This window comes from Pseudophryne corroboree, chromosome 4 (genome assembly GCF_028390025.1).
Source record: "Pseudophryne corroboree isolate aPseCor3 chromosome 4, aPseCor3.hap2, whole genome shotgun sequence".
In the NCBI taxonomy this organism is placed as follows: domain Eukaryota; kingdom Metazoa; phylum Chordata; class Amphibia; order Anura; family Myobatrachidae; genus Pseudophryne; species Pseudophryne corroboree.
This window is the reverse complement of record NC_086447.1, coordinates 76988530-77011651: the sequence shown is the minus strand read 5'-3', so window position 1 is coordinate 77011651 and position 23122 is coordinate 76988530. Positions and strand designations below refer to the sequence as shown.

The 23122-nt window shown below is 43.6% G+C and overlaps 1 protein-coding gene across 2 annotated transcripts in view; it reads right to left on the bottom strand.

The window, feature by feature from the left end:
• The window catches only part of LOC134908922 (cytochrome P450 2K6-like), a 225376-nt gene that overhangs the window by 62221 nt on the left and 140033 nt on the right, over positions 1-23122 (bottom strand). Inside the window, exons 1-2 of one of the 2 annotated variants that reach the window (XM_063915175.1) lie at positions 13330-13499; positions 2766-2928 (exon numbers count right to left, since the gene is read on the bottom strand). In XM_063915175.1, the coding sequence (XP_063771245.1) occupies positions 2766-2892 (127 nt within the window). In that variant the 5' untranslated portion in view covers positions 2893-2928; positions 13330-13499. Of the gene's footprint in view, positions 1-2765; positions 2929-13329; positions 13500-23122 lie in introns of those variants that run through there. The other variant, XM_063915174.1, reaches the window with a different exon arrangement.

Below are 23122 nucleotides of genomic sequence, written 5' to 3'. Positions count from 1 at the left end.
AAGGAAGATGAAATATCAAAGCAGTCATCCTGCTGCAAAGCGGATAACTCAGGTCTTGGCAGCTGCGGTGTTGTTAAACGTGTGTCCGGTATCCACCGATAATTCACAGGGAATTAGAGAATTGCTTGAGGTACTGTTTCCCCGGTACCAAATACCATCTAGGTTCCATTTCTCTAGGCAAGCGATACCGAGAATGTACACAGACGTCAGAAAAAGAGTCACCAGTGTCCTAAAAAATGCAGTTGTACCCAATGTCCACTTAACCACGGACATGTCGACAAGTGGAGCAGGGCAGACTCAGGACTATATGACTGTGACAGCCCACTGGGTAGATGTATTGCCTCCCGCAGCAAGAACAGCAGTGGCGGCACCAGTAGCAGCATCTCACAAACGCCAACTCATTCCTAGGCAGGCTACGCTTTGTATCACCGCTTTCCATAAGAGGCACACAGCTGACAACCTCTTACGGAAACTGAGGAACATCATCGCAGAATGGCTTACACCAATTGGGCTCTCCTGGGGATTTGTGACATCAGACAACGCCACCAATATTGTGCGTGCATTACATGTGGGCAAATGCCAGCACGTCCCATGTTTTGCACATACATTGAATTTGGTGGTGCAGAATTTTTCCAAAAACGACAGCGGCAGGGCAAGAGATGCTGTCGGTGGCCCGAAGAATTGCGGGCCACTTTCGGCATTCAAACACTGCATGCCGAAGACTGGAGCACCAGCAAACACTCCTGAACCTGCCCCGCCATCATCTGAAGCAAGAGGTGGTAACAAGGTGGAATTCAACCCTCTATATGCTTCAGAGGATGGAGGAGCAGAAAAAAGCCATTCAAGCTTATACATCTGCCTATGATATAGGCAAAGGAGGGGGAATGCACCTGACTCAAGCGCAGTGGAGAATGATTTCAACGTTGTGCAAGGTTCTGCAATCCTTTTAACTTGCCACACATGAAGTCAGTTCAGACACTGCCAGCCTGAGTCAGGTCATTCCCCTCATCAGGCTTTTGCAGAAGAAGCTGGAGAGATTGAAGGAGGAGCTAAAATGGAGAGATTCTGCTAGGCATGTGGATCTTGTGGATGGAGCCCTTAATTCGCTTAACCAGAATTCACGGGTGGTCAATCTGTTGAAATTAGACCACTACATTTTGGCCACCGTGCTCGATCCTAGGTTTAAAGCCTACGTTGTATCTCTCTTTCCAGCAGACACAAGTGTGCAGAGGTGCAAAGACCTGCTGGTGAGACACTTGTCAAGTCAAGCGGAACGTGACCCGTCAGCAGCTCCTCCTTCACATTCTCCCGCAACTGGGGCTGCGAGGAAAAGGCTAAGAATCCCGAACCCACCCGCTGGCGGTGATGCAGGGCAGTCTGGAGTGAGTGCTGACATCTGGTCCGGACTGAAGGACCTGCCAACGATTACTGACATGTCATCTACTGTCACTGCATATGATTCTGTCACCATTGAAAGAATGGTGGAGGATTATATGAGTGACCGCATCCAAGTAGGCACGTCAGACAGTCCGTACGTATACTGGCAGGAAAAAGAGGCAATTTGGAGGCCCTTGCACAAACTGGCTTTATTTTACCTAAGTTGCCCCCCCCCCCCCCCCCCTCCAGTGTGTACTTCGAAAGAGTCTTTAGTGCAGCCGGTCACCTTGTCAGCAATCGGCGTACGAGGTTACTTCCACAAAATGTGGAGAAGATGATGTTCATCAAAATGAATTATAATCAATTCCTCCGTGGAGACATTCCCCAGCAATTGCCTCCAGAAAGTACACAGGGACCTGAGATGGTGGATTCAAGTGGGGACGAATTAATAATCTGTGAGGAGGGGGATGTACACAGTGAAAGGGGTGAGGAATCGGATGATGAGGAGGAGGTGGACATCTTGCCTCTGTAGAGCCAGTTTGTGCAAGTTGATTGCTTCTTTTTTGGTGGGGGCCCAAACCAACCAGTCATTTCAGCCACAATCGTGTGGCAGACCCTGTCAGTGAAATGATGGGTTTGTTAAAGTGTGCATGTCCTGTTTATACAACATAAGGGTGGGTGGGGGGGGGGGGGGGGGAGGGCCCAAGGACAAATCTTGCACCTCTTTTTTTTTAAATATTTGCATCATGTGATGTTTGGGGCTAATTTTTGTAAGTGCCACCCTGTCTGACACTGCAGTGCCACTCCTAAAAATAATATTGTGAGGTGTGAAGTGTTCAGAATAGACTGGAAATGAGTGGAAATTATGGTTATTGAGGCTAATAATACTATGGGATCAAAATGACCCCCAAATTCTATGATTTAAGCTGATTTTGAGGGGGTTTTGAAAAAAAAACACCCAAATCCAAAACACACTTGAATCCGACAAAAAATTTTCAGGGAGGTTTTGCCAAAACGCGTCCGAATCCAAAACAGGGCCGCGTTACCGAATCCAAAACCAAAATACAAAACCCGAAAAATGTCCCGTGCACATCTCTAGTTTCAACACAATTTTACTATTATTTAAATAAAAAAGGCAAACTACAGTATATACAGTATATCATGGAATAAAATAATACCTTCAATACAGTTTTAGGAATTTATCTTTTCTATTACTTTTTTTGCTGTACAATAGTTAAATGGTCTTTGACATGTCGTAGACACGCTAAGCATCATTCATTACATGTCTATAGTATAAAAAAAGACAACAGATCAGTCCAAAAATCTTGTACACATACTCAGATAGTATATTATATACTGTATTTATTCTGGAAACTAAAATCAATTACCGTGGCCCTTTAAGAATTTAGCAAGCACTGGAGTGTTCGGTCTGTCAGAGAATTCCTCCGCGTGGTTTATGAGAGCATCTTTTATAACATCATAACCACATAGGACGACCATCTTTGTCGTTCCCATCTGGATGCTGAATACAGGGCCGTACGTCTCAGACAGCTGTAGATACAAAAGGCAAATGTAGAAATAATTGAGAGATCAGTCAGCATTAAATTACATTATGCCAGTAATTATTTTCTAAAGTTGGCATCTATAACTTGTGGCAATTTCAGTCTTGAAGAATCTCTCAGAAAGGGGATATGTACCAAGCCTTGGAGAGTGATAAAGTGAAGAAAATGCCCAAAGCAACTAACTGCTCCACTATTTTTCTCCACGGCTTGATACATCTCACCCAAAGGGGGAAAATGTATGGAGGTGATAAGTGTCAAATGCGCTATAACCATTGCTGTTTGAGTGGATTCGGCGTGGCTGACCGCCAGACGGGATGCCAGCGGTCACAATTCCAACACCGGCATCCCAATGTTTAAAATCCCAACAGAGGCGAGCTAAGTATGCTGTCTCCTCTCCCCTACCCCCTAACCATCCCTACCTGCTAGAGATGAGCGGGTTCGATTTTACTCGGATTTACTCGGTTCTCAAAATGGCATCTTATTGGCTATCCAAAACAAGAGACATCAGTGAGCCAATAAGATGCCGTTTTGAGAACAGAGTAAATCCGAGTAAAACCGAACCCGCTCATCTCTACTTCCCACAGCTTAACCCTGACCTGCCCCCTAAGTGCCCCCGGGTGATGCACCCGGTGGCACCTAACCTCCACCTGGTCCTAACCCTAATTCCAGCATTGGTCTCCTGACCCTGTTGGGATTCTGGTGTCGGCATTCTGACAGGTGATGGGATTCCGACATTGAGATTCTGACTGTCTGACTCCCGACAGCCGTTATCTTAAACCAGTGATGGCTAACCTTGACACTCCGGCTGTTGTTGAACTACACATCCCAGCATGCCCTGCATCAGTTTTAGCAAGGCCAAATAGCAAAACTGTAGCAGGGCATGCTGGGATGTGTAGTTCAACAACAGCTGGAGTGTCAAGGTTAGCCATCACTGTCTTAAACGCATTCTATTTGACACTTACACTGAACATACACATACAGTTTAAAACACTTTACGGAATCAGCAACATCTAACAAATTTACAGTCACCATACTATTGTATGGCAACGGCGTTCCTGCAGAGGCTGCTAAAAAAATGATATGCACACTTTTGTGACTTATCGTTTTTCACATATTGGCAGGATTAGGATGCGAGTTTGGTGCATGTTTGTTCTCACCTAGGCTAGACTCGCGGATGCATTAGCCTGCTAGTTACAAGGCACCTATGTAACTCACCTGTGACATAATTTACATTATCTGCTACCATAGTCCGTGAAGCCTTAGATATTACAAGTCACCTGAGTTTGTTTGTGTTTTTTTGTAAATTGTATGCCATTTGTAGCCCCTGCCTGGTCCACCTTACTTCTGATGTCCAGGGGTCTGCATTAGATATATGTGCACAGACACACCAAAGATATTGCCTGCCGGTGTGGACTTCACCAAGATGGCTACCACTTAAATAATAGGGGGTCAGTAGCTCCGTCCGGGAGTAGTTTAGAAAGGGATGATGTAAGCAGGGTTGGAGTGCATGCAGAGTGCGACCTGGCTGCACACAGAACACCAGAATCTATAAAAGGGAATGGATTGGTTCCAAATGGAGTTCCTAGAGTAGCAGAGAAGTGGAGCCAGCAGACTGTCTCTTCTACTAGAGTCAGTCAGTCCTGCCTTGCTGTGTGGCTGCCTGAGAACTGCTGAGGAGTCAGATGACAGGGAAGTGGCAAGAGAGTGGACTGTAGTACAGGATCAGGGCCGTCTAGAGCTCTGGCAGACACAGGTACTGGGAGGGGCGTGGCCAAACCAATTAGACATGACCACGCCCCCTCCCCAAAAACTAGAAAGCAAGTTGTCATTTGGGGCGCCGCGAGGCAGCATCACACTTTCAGCATGGGGGAGTGTCAGAATGGGAGGGGTGCAAAATGCCCCCACTAACTGTAAATTCTCTCAATAAGTCACCTAGAGGTAGCACCGGGGAGTTAATATGGTTGGTGGAGGGAATGAGCCGGGATTCTCCCAACATGCAGCACACAGATGCATCCCCAGCATTGTATTGATCATTTAGCAAAAGTACTGTATTACCTTTATAAATGTCTTATGAGGCTTAGCCATATCGATCATGTGTATATTTCCAATGATTGGCAAAGGCTTCGGTCCTGGAGGGAAATGCCTGTACTTGTCTTGCTTTCGATTGTTATAAACATAGGCCAAACATAGGATGACCACAGCGGAGATTAGAACTGTGACAGGGTCCATGGCGAACATCTTCTGTAAGAGAGGGAATAAAAATAAAGTGTTTTTTTTTTTTTATTACACAACTAAATTTCTCGTACATCCTAGAGGATGCTGGGGTCCACTTCAGTACCATGGGGTATAGACGGTTCCGCAGGAGCCTTGGGCACTTTAAGACTTTTCAAAGGGTGTGAACTGGCTCCTCCCTCTATGCCCCTCTTCCAGACCTCAGTTTTAGAAATGTGCCCAGGCAGACTGGATGCACTCCAGGGGAGCTAGAGTTTCTCTAAAAAGACTTTATGTTAGGTTTTTTATTTTCAGGGAGAACTGCTGGCAACAGTCTCCCTGCTTCGTGGAACTGAGGGGGCAGAAGTAGGAACCAACTTCCTAAAGAGTTTCATGGCTCTGCTTCTGGCTGACAGGACACCATTAGCTCCTGAAGGGAACTGAACGCTAGCCGTGTCTAGATGCTCACTCCCACAGCACTCCGTCACCCCCCTCATAGAGCCAGAAGTCAGAAGACAGGTGAGTGTTAGAAGATAGATCTTCAATCAAGATAGTGACGGCTAAAGATACCGCGTAGCTGGCGGGAGCGCAGCGCGCCATTACTGCCCACATACACAGGCACGGCAGGGTGCAGGGCGTGGGGAAGGGGGGTGCCCTGGGCAGCATAACCTGATAAACTGGCTAAAAGGGGGCATAAGATGCCCAGGCACAGCCCTACCCCCGCCAGTATAAATATTGTAGGAAAAATCTCTGAGGAGAAACACGCCATTGTGGGGGCGGAGCTTCCTCCTCAGTCAGCCAGCACACTGCTCAGCACCATTTTCTCTCTCTCCTCAGGCTGCAGAGACAACGCTGGTCCTCCTCCACTACTGTCTACAAGTATCAGGGTGCAAAAGAAGGGGGGGGGGGGGGCACAGTGAATTTGGTGCTTTACAGGGTGTATTTACATTATAAAAAGCGCTTGTGTCAGTGGGCATTTTTGTGTTTCACAGACATTGTGTACTGGCGCTGGGGTTGTGAACTGGCTGCTCCTAACTGTGGCAGGGAGTTCTTCCCCTGAGGAAGCCATTTTAGGGACACAGAGTTGTAATGTGGTGGTGCTGCCGGCACACCAAGAGCCTGCATGGATGAAAGAAATACGTGATAGTGTGCATCATATCAATAGGAGATTAGATAAGTCTGAATCTCAGGCAGAATGTTGGAGAAAATCTGTGGAAAATTTGATTTTTCAGGGTTCTGTGCTCCCATCAGCAGGCGACCCCTCTGGGTCACATAAGAGACCGTTTGCAAATATTGTAAATACTGATACCGACACAGACTCTGATTCCTGTGTCGATGATAGTGACTCCAGGGAAATAGATCACAAGCTGGCAAAAAATATACAATATATGATTGTGGCTATAAGGGAAGTTTTGGAAGTTACAGAAGCCCCTCCTCTACCTCAGGAGAAGGCCTATTTCTTTAAAGAAAAGAAATCTAAGGTTACTTTCCCTCCTTCCCACAAGCTAAATACTCTTTTTGAATGGGTGTGGGTGAATCCTGAAAACAAATTTCGTATTCCCAAAAGGATTTATGATGGCTTATCCTTTTCCTTTAGAGGACAGGTGTTAGATAGTGCACTGTCCAGGTTGACAAAGAAGGTGATTCTCCCTGCACCTGGGACGGCTTCACTAAAGGAGCCGGCAGACCGCAAAATAGAGACTACCTTAAAATCCATTTATGTTGCCAATGGTACGCTGCTCAGGCCCACAATTGCTTGCACGTGGGTGAGTCGGGCTATTGAAAAATGGCCAGACAACTTGTCATCAGAAATTGACATGATTGATAAAGATGAGATACTCCTAAAGTTAGGTAATATCAAAGACGCTGCCGCATACATGCTAGAAGCAATGAAGGATATTGGACTCTTGGGTTCAACAGCCGCTACCATGGCGGTATCGGCTCGGCGGGCGTTGTGGATTCACCAGTGGAACGCGGATGCAGATTCCAAAGAGAATATGGAGGCTCTCCCATACAAAGGTGAGGCCTTATTTGGTGATGGGCTGGATGCGTTAGTCTCGGCGGCTACCGCAGGTAAGTCGACATTTTTGCCTTCTGCTCCTGCACTGGCAAAAAAGACATCACTCTCACATGCAGTCCTTTCGGCTCAACAAATACAAAAAGGCAAAAGGTTCCCCCTTCTTTGCAGGTAGGGGAAGGGGAAAAGGAAAGAAGTCCGCAGCGGCTCCAGGATCCCAGGAGTAGATGTCAACCCCTACTTCTGCCAAATCTACAACATGACGCTGGGGCTCCCTTGCGGGAGGCCGCTCGGGTGGGGTCACGTCTGAAACTGTTCAGTCATGGTTGGATTCAATCTGGGTTGGGAGGAAGAAAAAAAGAAGAAGAATCTGTATGGTTGACGCACTGAGAAGAAATTCAATCGTAAGACATAACCTTTATTGAATATATTAAAATATAAAATTAATACAACCCAGACAACAGTGAAATATAAGAGTTAAAATCAGACAAATCAACATATATGTGAATCCTAATAGATTGAAAGGTGCAAATAAAGAGTTAAAACACGTGTCCGCGTGTGTGTCTTGTGTCTAATGATTATTAAGTTGTTATATCTATTCCAATGTTATCCTAGATGGGTCACTCTTCTTGTTTTGAATCGATTATATATCGACTGTCACAGGTAATGTTAATAGTTCACCATATCCAGGTTGTCAGCTTTAAATGATCACTCCTATAATTTATACACCTCCTACTCAACAGAAATATCTCCCGGGGACTCACTCCTCTTATATGGACTGTGAGTACAGGTAAGTATAAATATATGAATTTACTCAGAGTTACTTTAATTGTTCATGTCACCGACTGTTACCACTATGAATTCCTAATGTATGTAATCCCGAATAGGAGTAGGTTGAGGAATGGACTTTTATATAACACGGATATCACCTTTATTCTAGCATAAATCACAGTTGGTAGTTAGACCATGCATATAATGGGGAGTTACTTAGTCCTGTTACATGGGATCCGGTCTGAAGATCGACAGTGTCTAGGTTGACAATGTTTAGGTCGACCACTATAGGTCGACAGTCACTAGGTCGACATGGATGGAAGGTCGACAGGGTTTCTAGGTCGACATGTGCTAGGTCGACAGGTCTAAAGGTCGACATGAGTTTTTCACATTTTTTTGTGTGGATTTTTTCATACTTTACCGTTCCAATCGTAGTCCACGTGGATCGTTAAGTGTGCCGAGCGAAGCGAAGGCACCATGCCCGAAGCATGGCGAGCGAAGCGAGCCATGCGAGGGGACGCGGTGCACTAATTTGGGATCCCGGTCACTTTACGAAGAAAACGACACAAAAATATATATCCTCATGTCGACCTTTAGACACGTCGACCTAGCACATGTCGACCTAGAAACCCTGTCGACCTTACATCCATGTCGACCAAGTGACTGTCGACATATAGTGGTCGACCTAAACATTGTCGACCTAGATACTGTCGATAAAACGAACCACACCCCTGTTACATATAGGGGAAAGTTGCTAAGGGGACAAGGCGGTCCCAATGGAAATGATGTGGGGCTTTAAGGGGTATAGCAATCCCAATTTTAGCTATCTGCCCACGTATATTGCAGATATTCCCTGGTCCTATTATAACAGACTAAGAATACGTAGAGGATATTACTTCCCTCCGGGGTATGGCAGCCCCACTTATAATTTAGTGCTTGTCTGTATGGACCAGGAATATGTTCTGCTTGAATGCACACTTCCCTATATCAGGATAAATTCAGATTTTAGTATCTTTTATTAATTTCATTAAGAGATGTCAACAAATTTAAAAATGTGACAGCCTTAAAATAAGTCCCCATGCATTCCGGTCACTTGAAGTATATTTTAATTACCACTGTATAATACAGATATTAATGTAAATAGATGCTAGATATTCTGGATGTGAATATCCTAGTGATATCTTTTAGGGTGTTGTGCTATATGTTTTAACTATAGCTATATATCTATCAGTAATCTGTCCAATAGTAATACAATTCCCAGCCTTTCCTCCTACATGTTCTCTCCCAGTAGTTACTGTAACAGTATTCAGTTCATTTGGCTGCTGTCTGATTTTATATGTTGCCAGTTCACTCACTGCAGCATTGATACATATGTGTCATTTCCTATTTCAGCCACCTGGTTTCCTGATCATGTTTCAATGTAACCACACTTTGTGGAGACCTCTATAATACATTCAGTAACTGTGATAGTTAACACAAAATTAAGGATCTGTAAATAAGGTTCTGATTGTCACTTATTCCACTGATTCAAGTATAATAAATCAGATCCAATTGTGTAAATAAATATGGTCAGTGAACCTGGATATGACTGTCCCATTAGCAGCAATACCTATACATTTCTCTATCATGCTGTGGGGTTCCTTCCTCCACTATCATATAGCACTAACTGCATGTATTACCCCTGTTACTGAGTGCTCTGTTGTTAGGTATAGGTGTCAATTTATGCCAGCTTCTCTTCCAGAAAGAGAGGCAGTAACAACGGCAATTCAAAAATTATGTCAGGATCAGGTCATAGTCCTGGTACCTGTGTCACAACAAGGGGAGGGGTTTTATTCAAGCCTCTTTGTAGTTTCGAAGCCAGACGGCTCGGTCAGACCAATTTTAAACCTAAAAAATCTGAATCTCTACTTGAAAAGGTTCAAGTTCAAAATGGAATCACTGAGGGCAGTGATTTCCAGTCTGGAGGAGGGGGAATTCATGGTGTTAGTAGACATAAAGGATGCTTACCTGCATGTTCCCATTTATCCTGATCACCAGGCTTATCTGAGATTCGCGGTACAGGATTGCCATTACCAATTCCAGACGTTGCCTTTCGGTCTCTCCACGGCTCCGAAGGTATTCACCAAGGTAATGGCGGAAATGATGGTCCTCCTTCGCCAAAAAGGAGTCAATATAATTCCTTATCTGGACGATCTCCTGATAAAGGCGAGATCCAGGGAACAGTTGCTGCAGAACATCACGCTCTCCCTGTCCATACTCCAACAACACAGTTGGATCATAAATTTTTCAAAGTCATAGTTGGAACCGACGACAAGATTGTCCTTTCTCGAGATGATACTGGACACAGAAGTTCAGAGAGTTTTTCTTCAAGTGGAAAAGGCTCTTGAAATCCAGAGAATGGTCAAACAGGTTTTGAAACCAACAAGGATGTCGATCCATCAGTGCAATTTTATAATGGTCAACTGACCAATCAAAAGAAACATATTTAAACGTAGGCACGAAGCTCAGATCTCTCAAGAGTAATATTTTCTCGGCAACAGACAAGGTATAACTCGACAGATTAAATATCAATTCTTCACATTGCCCCTTCTGCCTCTTGGGCATCCTCTTGCTCCTGCCCCTCCTCTGGTGGAGCCTCCTTGTTTTCCTGGGAACTCCTTTGAACGTGTAGTTACCCCTAAAAAAGTACCTACAGGTGGACAGGAGTCTAGCCCTTCAAAGTCAGATGCAGACTGCAATGAATTAGTATCGTAACCCACACCCCTTTGTTGCCTTCTAAACCTTGCTCCCATTCTTTCACAACCAGGGTTACCATACCAGACGGCCACTGGTAAACCTGGTGGTTCTTATAGTCCTGTTCTACTGTTTCTAATTTTTTCCTTTTAAAAGCCACAATCTCAGTTCTATATTTATCTATCTGATTTTGTAGCTTCTCCAACCAAGGCTCACTTTTATCATTAACCAGATGTGGTGTATTCTCTTTATCAAAAATTTCAATTTAATTTCTGGTCTTTTTTAGCTCAGAACCGACCTCCTCTATTACTAGAAGAAGAAGGTCTAACGAGCATTTGTTGAGGATTCCGCACCAGCGACTACAGAAACCCGGGTTATGACTCCCAAGGGTTGGTATGTTGCTGATGCGGAATCCTCTAGGAATATGTTTTGTATGAAAATACTCTGACAAAAATTGACAATGTAACAATAAGTCCACCTCTTTTTTCCTTAAACGACTCAACCTATTAAATATATCAGATGGAGTCTGATTAGGTAATGAATTAAATTCAACCTGACCAAAAAGCACTCTCTCTGCATCATCATCCGTGAGGCTGATTTGTACATTATCTGCTTCACTTAGCAGCTCCTCACTTAAAAAACCTGCTGCAGCTGCCATTGTACTGCAGTTAACACTTTCAAGAATTATCACAAGAACAGAACCACAAAACCCAATGCCTCAGACCTATAAACATACATAAAGCAACTTAAAACCGTAGTATACACAATAGATACTACTTGCAAGATAAAATCTGTCCGTCCATTTAGTTTGGAAGAAATCTTCTTTATATTAAATCCACATAGTCAGAAAAATCTTGAGAAAATCTTGAAAAAATATTGAAAAAACATGGGGTGCTCCACCAAAGTTAACCTCTTCAGTTTAACTATTATAAATTATAGGTTGGCACACACTCTAATTAAAGCATCCGCCTGGGGTGCAAACCAAGTACTCCCCCTCTCCAATGAGCAGTATCAAATGTAGATCCACAATAAATAAATAAATAAATAAATATATATATATTTTTTTTCTTGTTTTTTTTCCAGTTTAGATTACCCAATATTTTAGACATATCTAATGAAAGTTACTTTTTAGTCATAGGCTAAGCGCCCCAATAAGTTTATTCATCGATCTTTGGACAAGTGACACTATTATAGTGATTTCAGTTTGCACCTGAGATTCCTGATGCAATAGCTGCCTGAATGGTATAATAGTTAGCATTACTGCCTCACAGCACTGAGGTCATGGGTTCAATTTCCACCATGGCCCTAACTGTTTGAGGTTTGTATATACTCCCCGTACTTGTGTGGGTTTCCTCCAGGTACTCCAGCTTCCTCCAACAATCCAAAATATACTGGTAGGTTAATTGGCTTCAAATAAAATTAACCCTAGAGTGCATGTGCATGTGATAGGGAATATTGATTGTAAGCTGCACTGGGGCGGGGACTGATGTGAATTTCCAAAAAGTCTTTGTAAAGTGCTACGGAATATGTGTGTGCTATATTAATAACTAGTAATAAGTAACTCTACAACAGCCCAAAATACATTTTATTATATTCCATTTGGGCTAATTGACCAAAAACAGCGAGATGACAGATACATAACCAGACAACCAAATATAATATCTCTGTGTAATAGAATACAAGATTTACTCCTAAGAGCACCAACTTCAGCAAGTAAGCTGCAGGTGCAAATGCAGGATTTCTAGAGGGGGGTTTCCAAATGCAATCTCCAATCTCCCACTCTACAGAACATTGGAGCAAGTGTGGGAGTCTGGAGGAGCAGCAGAAGAACCTAGTAACTACCCTGGACATTAATGTACACATTGGTCTTTTATACACTGAATAATGTACGGAATACAGGATAAATAATTAACACTATAGCTGGTCTGTAGTGTAGGCTGTATCAAACATTTTGAACTAATATAAATTAAATAAGTGGCCAGGAACAGGTTAAACATCCTATAATAAATAAATACACAAACATAATACAGTATAACGAGTACTGCACTTTGTAAGCACACGTTCTCCCGCCTCATGGTAAGGCCCCTGTCTTTTCTTCCTGGCAGCTACTCTCTGGTCCAGTGCACTTAGATCCACACACACAACAAACATGGTAGAAGAAGCTTCTACCTCTGGGCATGTGCAGCAGCTCTGCTCTGTCCTTTAAACTGCATGATGTGACGGCAGCTCCAGTAATCGTATTATATACTATTGCTATTGTTGTCATAATTTGAGCCACTTGCCAAGAGGAGGGGAGTTTCTGGGCAACCGGAAAATCCCCCCTCCCCCTGCGTTTGCCTATGAATTGGTATGGTTGTATACAGTTTACACAAACACACACACACACACACACACACACACACATTGGGTGGAATTCATTTGTTTGAAAAGTCAGTTGGGTGTCTGTTTTTTCCTATCTAATAGACAGGAAAAAACAGACACCCAACCGACTTTTCAAACATTTGAATGCCCCCCATTGAGTGTATGTACACATTTATATTGAGGTGGATGATAGGCAAGCAGCACTCTTAAGTGTCTAATAGGCTTCTGAAATATTTTCAGTGAGACATACACTGAAACTTCCAAGAAAAAGGTAGAATCACAGTGTTTTATACAAACCCTGAGAGGTCGGTTTCTTGCTTTGAGTACTGTGCAGATTACACTGTGTGTTGGTTCTCTTCTTTCTTCTGTCCTTCTGCAGTCAGTAGTTGTGTGTCTGCTTTGAGTGCATGGAGAATATATAGCTCACATGATTACAACACACCTATAGGGATGAGTTTCATATGACTCAGACCTGCAACAGACACATAGAAACATGTTACTGAACTGAAACAGTGCTGGTGCCAAAAAGTTCTTGTAGCAGGTGAGGCAACATCTAAAGTCAGATGTGTATTATCTATCCTGTAATGTAAGCTAGGTTTGCAGACCAAACTCCTAACATTATAAAGTTTTGTTTTAATCGCATACCTTAATATTTCATTGATTAGCAAAGCATAAAGATATGGCCCACTGTGGTTTTCTCTAGAAAGGTAATTTATTCCTACAGTATTTAGTATCTAGGTACGTTGCCAAATATTCTTGACAAACTTCACATTGCCAAAAGCATTGAAATAGATCCATAAGTAGGAGCCAGCATTTTGGGTGTCTGCTGTCTGAGGAGGGGCCAGGCACCTTTTCTTTGGTGAGAGCTAAGCCAGATGTAAGACTTGGAATGTCCTACTACAGTATCTGCTGGCTGGCCAGGTTTTAAATTGCATAGGATATTTAATGTTATTTGTTCTAATTTCTTATTGCGAGAGTTCTCAACCCATCATTAATCTCTAGATTCACATGGCTGATGTACAGAATGTCTGGTGTTTTTGCACTGTACTATGTTTCGATTGAATAGACTCGTTTTTTGAAACTTCAACTGCCTCTTGAGGGCCATTCATTTTTCCTGTGGAGTGAGATATATACACTGCTCAAAAAAATAAAGGGAACGCTAAAATAACACATTCTAGATCTGAATGAATGAAATATTCTTATTAAATACTTTGTTCTTTACATAGTTGAATGTGCTGACAACAAAATCAGACAAAAATTAACAATGGAAATCAAATTTATTAACCCATGGAGGTCTGGATTTGGAGTCACACTCAAAATGAAAGTGGAAAAACACACTACAGGCTGATCCAACTTTGATGTAATGTCCTTAAAACAAGTCAAAATCTGTCAGATCTGTTCGCTCGCTAGCTATTTTTGCAGCGCTGCGAACAGATAGACGCCGCCTATAGGGGAGTGTATTTTAGCTTTGCAAGTGTGCGAACGCCTGTGCAGCCGCCCAGTACAAAAACAGTTTGTGCAGTTTCTGAGAAGCTCTGACCTTACTCAGCTGCGGCGATCACTTCAGCCTATTCGAGCCCGGAATTGATGTCAGACACCCGCCCTGCAAACGCTTTGACACACCTGTGTTTTTCCAACCACTCCCAGAAAACGGTCAGTTGCCAACCACAAACGCCCTCTTCCTGTCAATCTCCTTGTGATTGGCTATGCAAATGATTTCTTCGCTAGAACCAGTGCACAACAACGATCCGCTTTGTAACCGTACGGCGTGCCTGCGCATTGTGGCGCATACGCATGCAAAGTAGTTACCTGATCGCTGCGCAGCGAAAAACGCTAGCGATCGAACAGATCTGAATTAGGCCCTTTATCTCTAGTAAGAAATCTTGTTTCACCCTGGCTCTCTCTGTTAAAAACTTGTCTGAACTCTTGCTGTATGCGTTGCAGTTACGTAACATTATCTACAGAACTCACTTCACCTTTGTGTCACATTTTTGTACTATCGTTATAAATAATTATCACTTAGTCTTTTTTTTTCTTTCTACAGAACTCGATTCACCTTTACACCACATTTCTCTTGCCTGTAATAGTCTTTCCCACTCAGATATAACAAAAGTTACAAGCACCTGAGCAGATGTGTCATTCAGAAAGCTAAAACAGTTACTAATCATTAAATTGTTAATTTAAACCCTAGTATACTGGATAAATGGAGAAAAAATCAAGTAGATAATAGGGAGCTTACCTTAACATAGTAACATGGTAACATAGTTTTTGAGGTTGAAAAAATACAATTTGTCCATCGAGTTCAACCTATTAGTCTTAAAATATTGCAGTATAGGAGATCATTAATTTTAACTTTGGTGAATGTTTAACTGTTATGTCCATTCCTCTTTTTTTATAGTTATTTGATTATTAAAGTGCATGATTTACCAACCATTACCCTGTATATCCTTATCCATTAGGAATTTATCTAGCCCATTCTTAAAAGTAGTGACCGAGTCCACCATTACTACTTTCTCAGGCAGGGAATTCCAACTACGTATTGTCCTTACTGTGAAGAAACCCTTCTATCTCAGAATGCTAAATATCGTCTTCTCTAACCTAAGCGGGTGTACCCGTGTCCTTTGTGGTGATCTTATAAAAAACAAATCCCCAACTAGCTCTGTGTATTGCCCCCTTATATATTGGTAAATGTCAATCATGTCCCCTCTTAATCTCCTTTTTTCCAGTGTCAACATACCGAGCCTATCAAGCCTTTCCTCGTTTACTAGCGACTCCATCCCCTTAATCAGTTTGGTTGCCTGTCTTTGAACCTTTTCTAGCTCCAGGATATCCTTTTTCTAGTATGGTGCCCATAGTTGTGCACAGTATTCGAAATGTGGCCACACTAATTATTTGTACAATGGGAGTATAACACTCTCATCGCTTTCATCAATTCCACGCTTTATGCATGCTAATACCTTGTTTGCCTGTTTTACTGCATTCCTACTTTGGGTACTATTGCTAAGTTTGTTATCAATGTGAACACCTACATTTTTTTCCAGTACAGAATCCTCTAGTTTCTCCCCATTTAGTAAGTAGGTAGTGTTTCTCTTCTTGCTACCAAAGTGCATTACCTTACATTTGTCTATATTGAACCGCATTCTTCATTTCACTGCCCATGTTTCTAATCTAAATAAGTCCTTTTGAAGAGATTTAGCATCCCCCTCTGAATTTATAGCAATACACAGTTTGGTATCATCTGCAAACATTGACACTGTACTCTCTAGACCCACATCTAGATCATTTATGAAAATGTTTAAAAATACTGGTCCACGTACAGACCCCTTGTGGCACACCACTTAGTACTTCCCAATGTTAATAGCAGTAAATAGGAAGTACAATAGAACAAATACATTTACAGAGGAGACGGTCCTAACAGAACTCTCAAAGCTTAAAGTGGAAAAATCAATGGTGTCAGCTAGGATACATCCAAGGATAATAAAAGAGCTCAAAGTGGTGCTGGTAGCACCTTTAACAGAATCATTCAACCAGTCACTAGCTACAGGAGTAATTCCAGGGGACTGGAATAGAGTAAACGTAGTCCCACTGCACAAAAGGGGAAGCAAGGAAGAGGCAAGCAACTACCGACCTGTGAGCCTTACATCAGTAGTAGGGAAATTGATGGATACTCTCTTAAAAGAAAGAGTTGCAGACTATCTCAAAAGCAGCAACTTACTGGATCCCAAACAGCATGGATTCACTGGAGGGAGATCATGTTAAACAATCCTTATTATCTTTTTTGACTGTGTGATTAAAGTAATAGATAAAGGGGGTGGTGGTAGTGGTGGGGGGCGTATATATTGCTTATGTAGATTTTAGTAAGGCTTTTGACCCTGTACCACATCGCAGACTGCTAAATACTGGGAAAAAACTGGAAAGGATGGGATTGGATACTAAGATGGTTGAATGTCTAAGATTTTGGTTGCAGGGTAGAAAACAGAGAATTTTAGTAAATGAAATGCATTCACAGGAGGGAAATGTTACCAGTGGAGTGCCCCAGCGATCTGTTCTAAACCAGTGCTTTTAAATATCTTTATAGACACACAAGGGGGGGTAAAACAAATGTTTGATGATCTACAGTAGGTAGACTAGAGGACTGGTGAAGAGCATGCCAATTACAGTTTAATGCCAAAGAAATCCTAAATCAAAGGCTAAATATAGTATTAATGGCACTGTGCTGGAATCTACTGAGGAGGAAAGGGATCTAGGAGTCAATATTTCAGGTGACTTGAAGACAGGTAAGCAATGAGGAAGGCTAGTCAGATGCTTGGCTGCACTGGGAGAGGAATCACCAGCAGAAAGAAAGAAGTAATAATGCCACTGTATAGGTCATTGGTACAACCTTATCTAGAATACTGTGTTCAAATCTGGAGGCCATATCTTCAGGATATTAATACATTGAAGACTGTACAGTAGTGGCTCTTGCCATGGGCAAATGTGATTTTTGGCCTGGGCGCTGCAGTCTTGGGGGCGCCACTACCGCCGCCGATATCACAGCCGCCTGTCCCTTCCCATTGGTGCCGTGCGGTGTGCCTGACATCATTGCGCATGGCACGGCATTGTGGAAGTGGCGTCAGACGCTAGAGGTCCTAATTGATCCGTAGTGTCTGTGTGCAGCGCTATGGGAGAGACGTCATGACATCTCTCCCATAGATCCGAGGAGCGGCGCCCGGAAACGGAGGACAGCAGCAGCGGTCTGGAAGCAGGAGCGGGGCTGATGAGTATTTTTTTGTAAGCGCAGCTATCTGGGGCATAGCAACAGGGGGCATTGCAAAAGTGGGCACATCTATTGAGGGCACAGCAACAGGGGGCACATCTACTAAGGGCACAGCAACAGGGGGCACAGCAACAGGGTGCACATCTACTGAAGGCAAGGCAACAGGGGGCACATCTACTGAGGGGACAGCAACAGGGGGCAAAACTAAAGGGGCAAAACTACTGAGGGCACAGCAAAAGGGGGCAAAACTACAGGGGCACAACAACAGGGGGCAAAACTAAAGGGGAAAAACTACTGAGGGCACAGCAACAGGGGGAAAAACTACTGAAGGCACAGCAAAAGGGGGCAAAACTACAGGGGCACAACAACAGGGGGCAAAACTACAGGGGCAAAACTACTGAGGGCACAGCAACAGGGGAAAAAACTACTGAAGGCACAGCAAAAGGGGGCAAAACTACAGGGGCACAACAACAGGGGGCAAAACTACAGGGGCACAACAACAGGGGGCAAAACTACAGGGGCACAACAACAGGGGGCAAAACTAAAGGGACAAAACTACTGAGGGCACAGCAACAGGGGGAAAAACTACTGAAGGCACAGCAACAGTGGGCAAAACTACAGGGGCACAACAACAGGGGGCAAAACTACAGGGGCAAAACTACTGAGGGCACAGCAACAGTGGGCAAAACTACAGGGGGCACATCAACAGGGGGCAAAACTACAGGTGCCAAATCCACTGGGGGCACAGCAACAGGGTGCATAACTCTGCACATTTATTGGTAAGCTGCTCAATCAGATTGTGATGTCACTCAGGTGGTAAAGGGGAGGGGTAATTCTGGGTAAGAGAAAAACATATAGCTATCCCTAATGCACACTGAGTGAGAAATAATAACACTACATAATAATCAGATAATACGGAGATCTTAGTTGCGTATATCTGCAGATATAGGGTTAAGCCCCCAGGCCGAACGGCAAGGCGTCTCTGTCACTGGGGGTTCCTAATACTAGGAGTGGGCTCTGGGGTGCGGGACCCCATCATGTCGCCACAGGTCGGCTACCCCAGTGCAGCACACAGGTGAAAATTAGTAAGGGTTAATAAGAAGCACATAAGTGCTATGTAAGTGAGGTGTGATTAAAATAATACAAAAATATATACAATGTGATAGGGAAAAATATAAGTGTTAATAAAGTGTTAATAAAGTGTTAGGGTGTGCCAACCTGAAGCAGGCTAGCCATACCGACACAGGGAAAATCGCACCCCAAACCCACCCCATAAATAATGACAAATATGTCTTGGTCTAATAGCCCAGTGTAAGACCCCATGATAATGGCTCCTACAGCATCTGAGAGGGTGCATAACTCTACTGGGGGCACAACTACAGGGGGCATAACTGTGGCCACACCCCTTCCATATGAAGCCATGCCCATTTCCCCCACACACACCTATGGCGCGCATTAACCCCTGAAGGGGGGAGACAGCACCAAAGGAAACTTTCACCCTGGGCGCCACAAGGTCTAGAACTGGCCCTGAAACTGTACAGTACATCACAAAACATACCCAGAAAGACTAAAAAATCTCAATATGTCTAGTTTGGAGCAGAGAAGAGAAAGGGGGGACATGACAGATACTTTTAAATATATCAAGGGTGTTAAAGTCCAGGAGGGAAACATTCTTCAAATGAAGAGAAGCATTAGAGCAGGAAATTTGAGGAAAAATTACTTCACAGAAAGGGTAGTGGACAAGTGGAACAGCCTCCCATTAGAGATGGTAGAGGCTAAGACAAAAGTGCAATTTAAACATGCATGGGATAGACATAAGGATATCCTTACAAAGAATTAAGGATCAAATTAGGTTTGAGGTAAAAATATGGTAAAAATGGGACAGACTAGATGGGCCAAGTTGTTCTTATCGGCCATCACATTCTAGTTTGTATGTTTAGAACAGCCAGAGGCATAGCTACCAGAGGTGCAGGGAGTACAGCTGCTATGGGGCCCAGAGCTGAGAGGGGCCCACCTTCGCTGTCACAGTTACATGTGTTATATACAGGGGTGTAGCTACCATAGGTGCAGGGAGTACAGCTGCTATGGGGCCCAGAGCTGAGAGGGGCCCACCTTCGCTGTCACAGTTACATGTGTTATATACAGGGGTGTAGCTACCATAGGTGCAGGGAGTGCAGCTGCTATGGGGCCCAGAGCGGAGAGAGGCCACCTTCGCTGTCACAGTTACATGTGTTATATACAGGGGTGTAGCTACCAGAGGTGCAGGCAGTTCAGCTGCTATGGGGCCCAGAGCAGAGAGGGGCCACCTTCCCTCTCACAGTTACATGTGTTTTATATACATTTTTCGCCGTTGGGTGGTACGTAGGGCTCCTTTCAAACTTTTTCCTGGGGGCCTGAAGTATATCTAGGAATGCCCCTGGACCTGATCATTATAGTGTGGTATAAACTGAACTGGAGGGCATTTCAATGTTATATAATATGAATAGGCGCACTGTAATAAGGCACAACAGGAACGGGGAGCACTATATATCATAATGTGAATTGAGGGTACTGTGCGGCATAATGTGTACCGGCAGCTCTGAAATGTGACATAGGGGGGACTTAAGCGCTACTACGATTCATAAAAGAAACTAGGGCACTACTATGGGGCATAACATTAAATAAGGCTCTGCTATGGTTCAGAAAATGAACTAGGGCACTATTATAGGGCATAACTTTAACTACTGCTGCAGAGAAGTGTCTCTCTAGAAGCATTGGGATGGGGGCCCTTTCAAAATGTTCCTATGGGGCCCACAAAGTTCTGCCTACGCCCCTGTGTAAGACCTGCTATTTATAAAAAAAATATCCTGTATGAAAGTGAGCTAGCGCCAAATATCCTTCTTCATGTATTATTTACCTGCATTCAGCTTATAAAAGTCTAAATGAACTATTATTAGATAAATAACTAATTTACGTCTTTGGCCTGAGGAACATGACACAAGGATACTGCACTGTTTATGTATTGTAGTTTTTGTTAAAGCCCACTTGTGGGTGTTATATAAATTAAGAAGTCACAGTGACATGAACAAACGGCTACAGATCTGGGAAATGTGGCGGAGGCATACCTCCCAACATGACCCTCTCCAGGAGGGACCGAATGCTCTGCTCCTGGACTTCCCTCTTAATTTAGGATTGACAGCAGCTGTGCTGAAACACCTTTCTTATCCAGTAACCTGGTTAAAACAGGTGTCGGCAATCCAACATTAAGAGAAAAGTCCAGAAGCAGAGCATTCTGTCCCTCCTGGAGGGGGTCATGTTGGGAGGTATGCGGAGGTACTGTATGTCAGAAAGGTGAAGCGAGTTCTATAGATGACGTTACGTAACTGCAGCAGACAGAGTCAGGGTGTAACATGTTTTCTTACCAGAGATGCTGTAAAGTGAGTATAGAAAAATAACAAAAGAAAGTGAATGTTACTGTAATTATTTATAATGACAGGACAAAACATGACTCAATGGTGAAGTGAGTTCTGTGGATGAGCTTACGTAATTGCAACAGTCAGGGTGAACCAAGTTTTCTTAATAGAGATGAAGTAAAGTGAGTTTATAAAAAAAAAAGTGAATGATAACTGTTTACAATCATAGCACAATACTTTCTAAAAGGGCCCCCCACCACCGGCAGCAGAACAAATCTCTGTCTGATCTGAGGAGCTGTGCTCCTGTTTCCCCATAGGTTGCAACCTAACAGCCGCTTCACCGCATAACAGTACAGGACAGCTGAGCAACGGAACCCTAGAATTATAAGCTACTATATCAAGATAGTTTTTGAGAGGGATCCTCTACATCCCTCTCTGTGTCCCATCACACCCAGCATACACCAGTCGGCACACTCTGAAGCCACACCTGGAAGCATAGTGGGAGCATAAGCTATAATATGTTTTCAGCTCTTAGTCAGGACAGGTGCTTATTAGAGTCCATCTCCCGGCAAGAGCAGAATAGTAAATTCCTGTGTAAATATTCATTTTATGTAAAAAATATTTATCACATCCACATTAAAAATGTAGATTGTGATAAATATGCCACATAGTCACTGAAGGGTTTTTCTACAAATATATAAATAAATTGCAACTCAAGATATGTCATCTACATAATGCAGTGTTTATTTATAGACTACAGTACATGCAGACACAGAGATTCTTAGAACGTTGTAGCAATATAATACAGAAAATATCAGATTCCAGTGTTCTGCGATTGTATTGAAACACATAAAGGCCACTTTAAAAAGCTTCAAAATTGCTGGTCTTTCACTTAATGCATTCCTTCAGAATAAGAGTAAGGATTGGCTATCTGTCTGATGTGGTGCTGATTAGGTAGCTGACCAAATGCAGAGGAACAATGCTGTTCTAACCATAGAAACTAGAATGTGACTGCAGATAAGAACCACTTGGCCCATTTAGTCTTTCTGTTTTTTACCATATTTTTACCTCAAACCTAATTTTATCCTTATTTCTTTGTAAGGATATCCTTAGGACTATCCCATGCATGTTTAAATTGCTCACTGCCTTAGCGTCTACCACCTCTGATGGGAGGCTGTTCCACTTTTCCACTACCCTTTCAGTGAATTAATTTTCCTCTAATTTCTCCTAAACCTCCCCCCTCCAGTCTGAGTGCATGTCCTCGTGTTCTAATTCTTCTCTTCATCTGAAAAATGTTTTTCTTTTTCATCCACTAGGGGTCACTGGAGTACTCTTGGGATATGGACGGTTCCCCAGGAACTAGGCACCGAATAGTTAAATTTTGACTATAACTCCCCTCCATATCCCAGGGTACCTCAGTGTTTTTTTCGGTGCTCACCAAGCAACTAGGTTTGTGGAAGTGGATCCACAACTGCTGAATTTTGTTTTGATTATTTTTTTTTTTAAATCCCTTTCCCCCTTCCAAGAAGGCGAGGGTCTGGGTTAGGAAAGCTGCTGAAGCAGCTGTGGGTGTCGGACCTCTCTAGAAGAGCTCCCTCACTACCACGTGCAGGAATCCTGCAGTAAAAGTCTGACAGTGCTTACAGAGAAGCCCCGTCATTGCCCTCACCACAGGGTCCAGGTATGTTGTTTGGGGCGGTCAGCTCATGCTGCCGCCCTGCTGTGTGGGATACTGTGGGTGTGTGTGTGTGTGGCCGCCGGCCGCTGCCTTCAGCTGCCCGCCGCCGCTTCCAGTGCCGCTGTTTATGCTGTGTCCCCCGCCGCTCTGAGCCGCGCCGGCCACGTTGAGTTATGCATAGGCCGCTCCACGGCTCTATGCAGCACGCTCCCCGGCCCTCGATGCCGCTTCCGGCTCCCTCTCCACCATTGCCTGGTTCCGTGT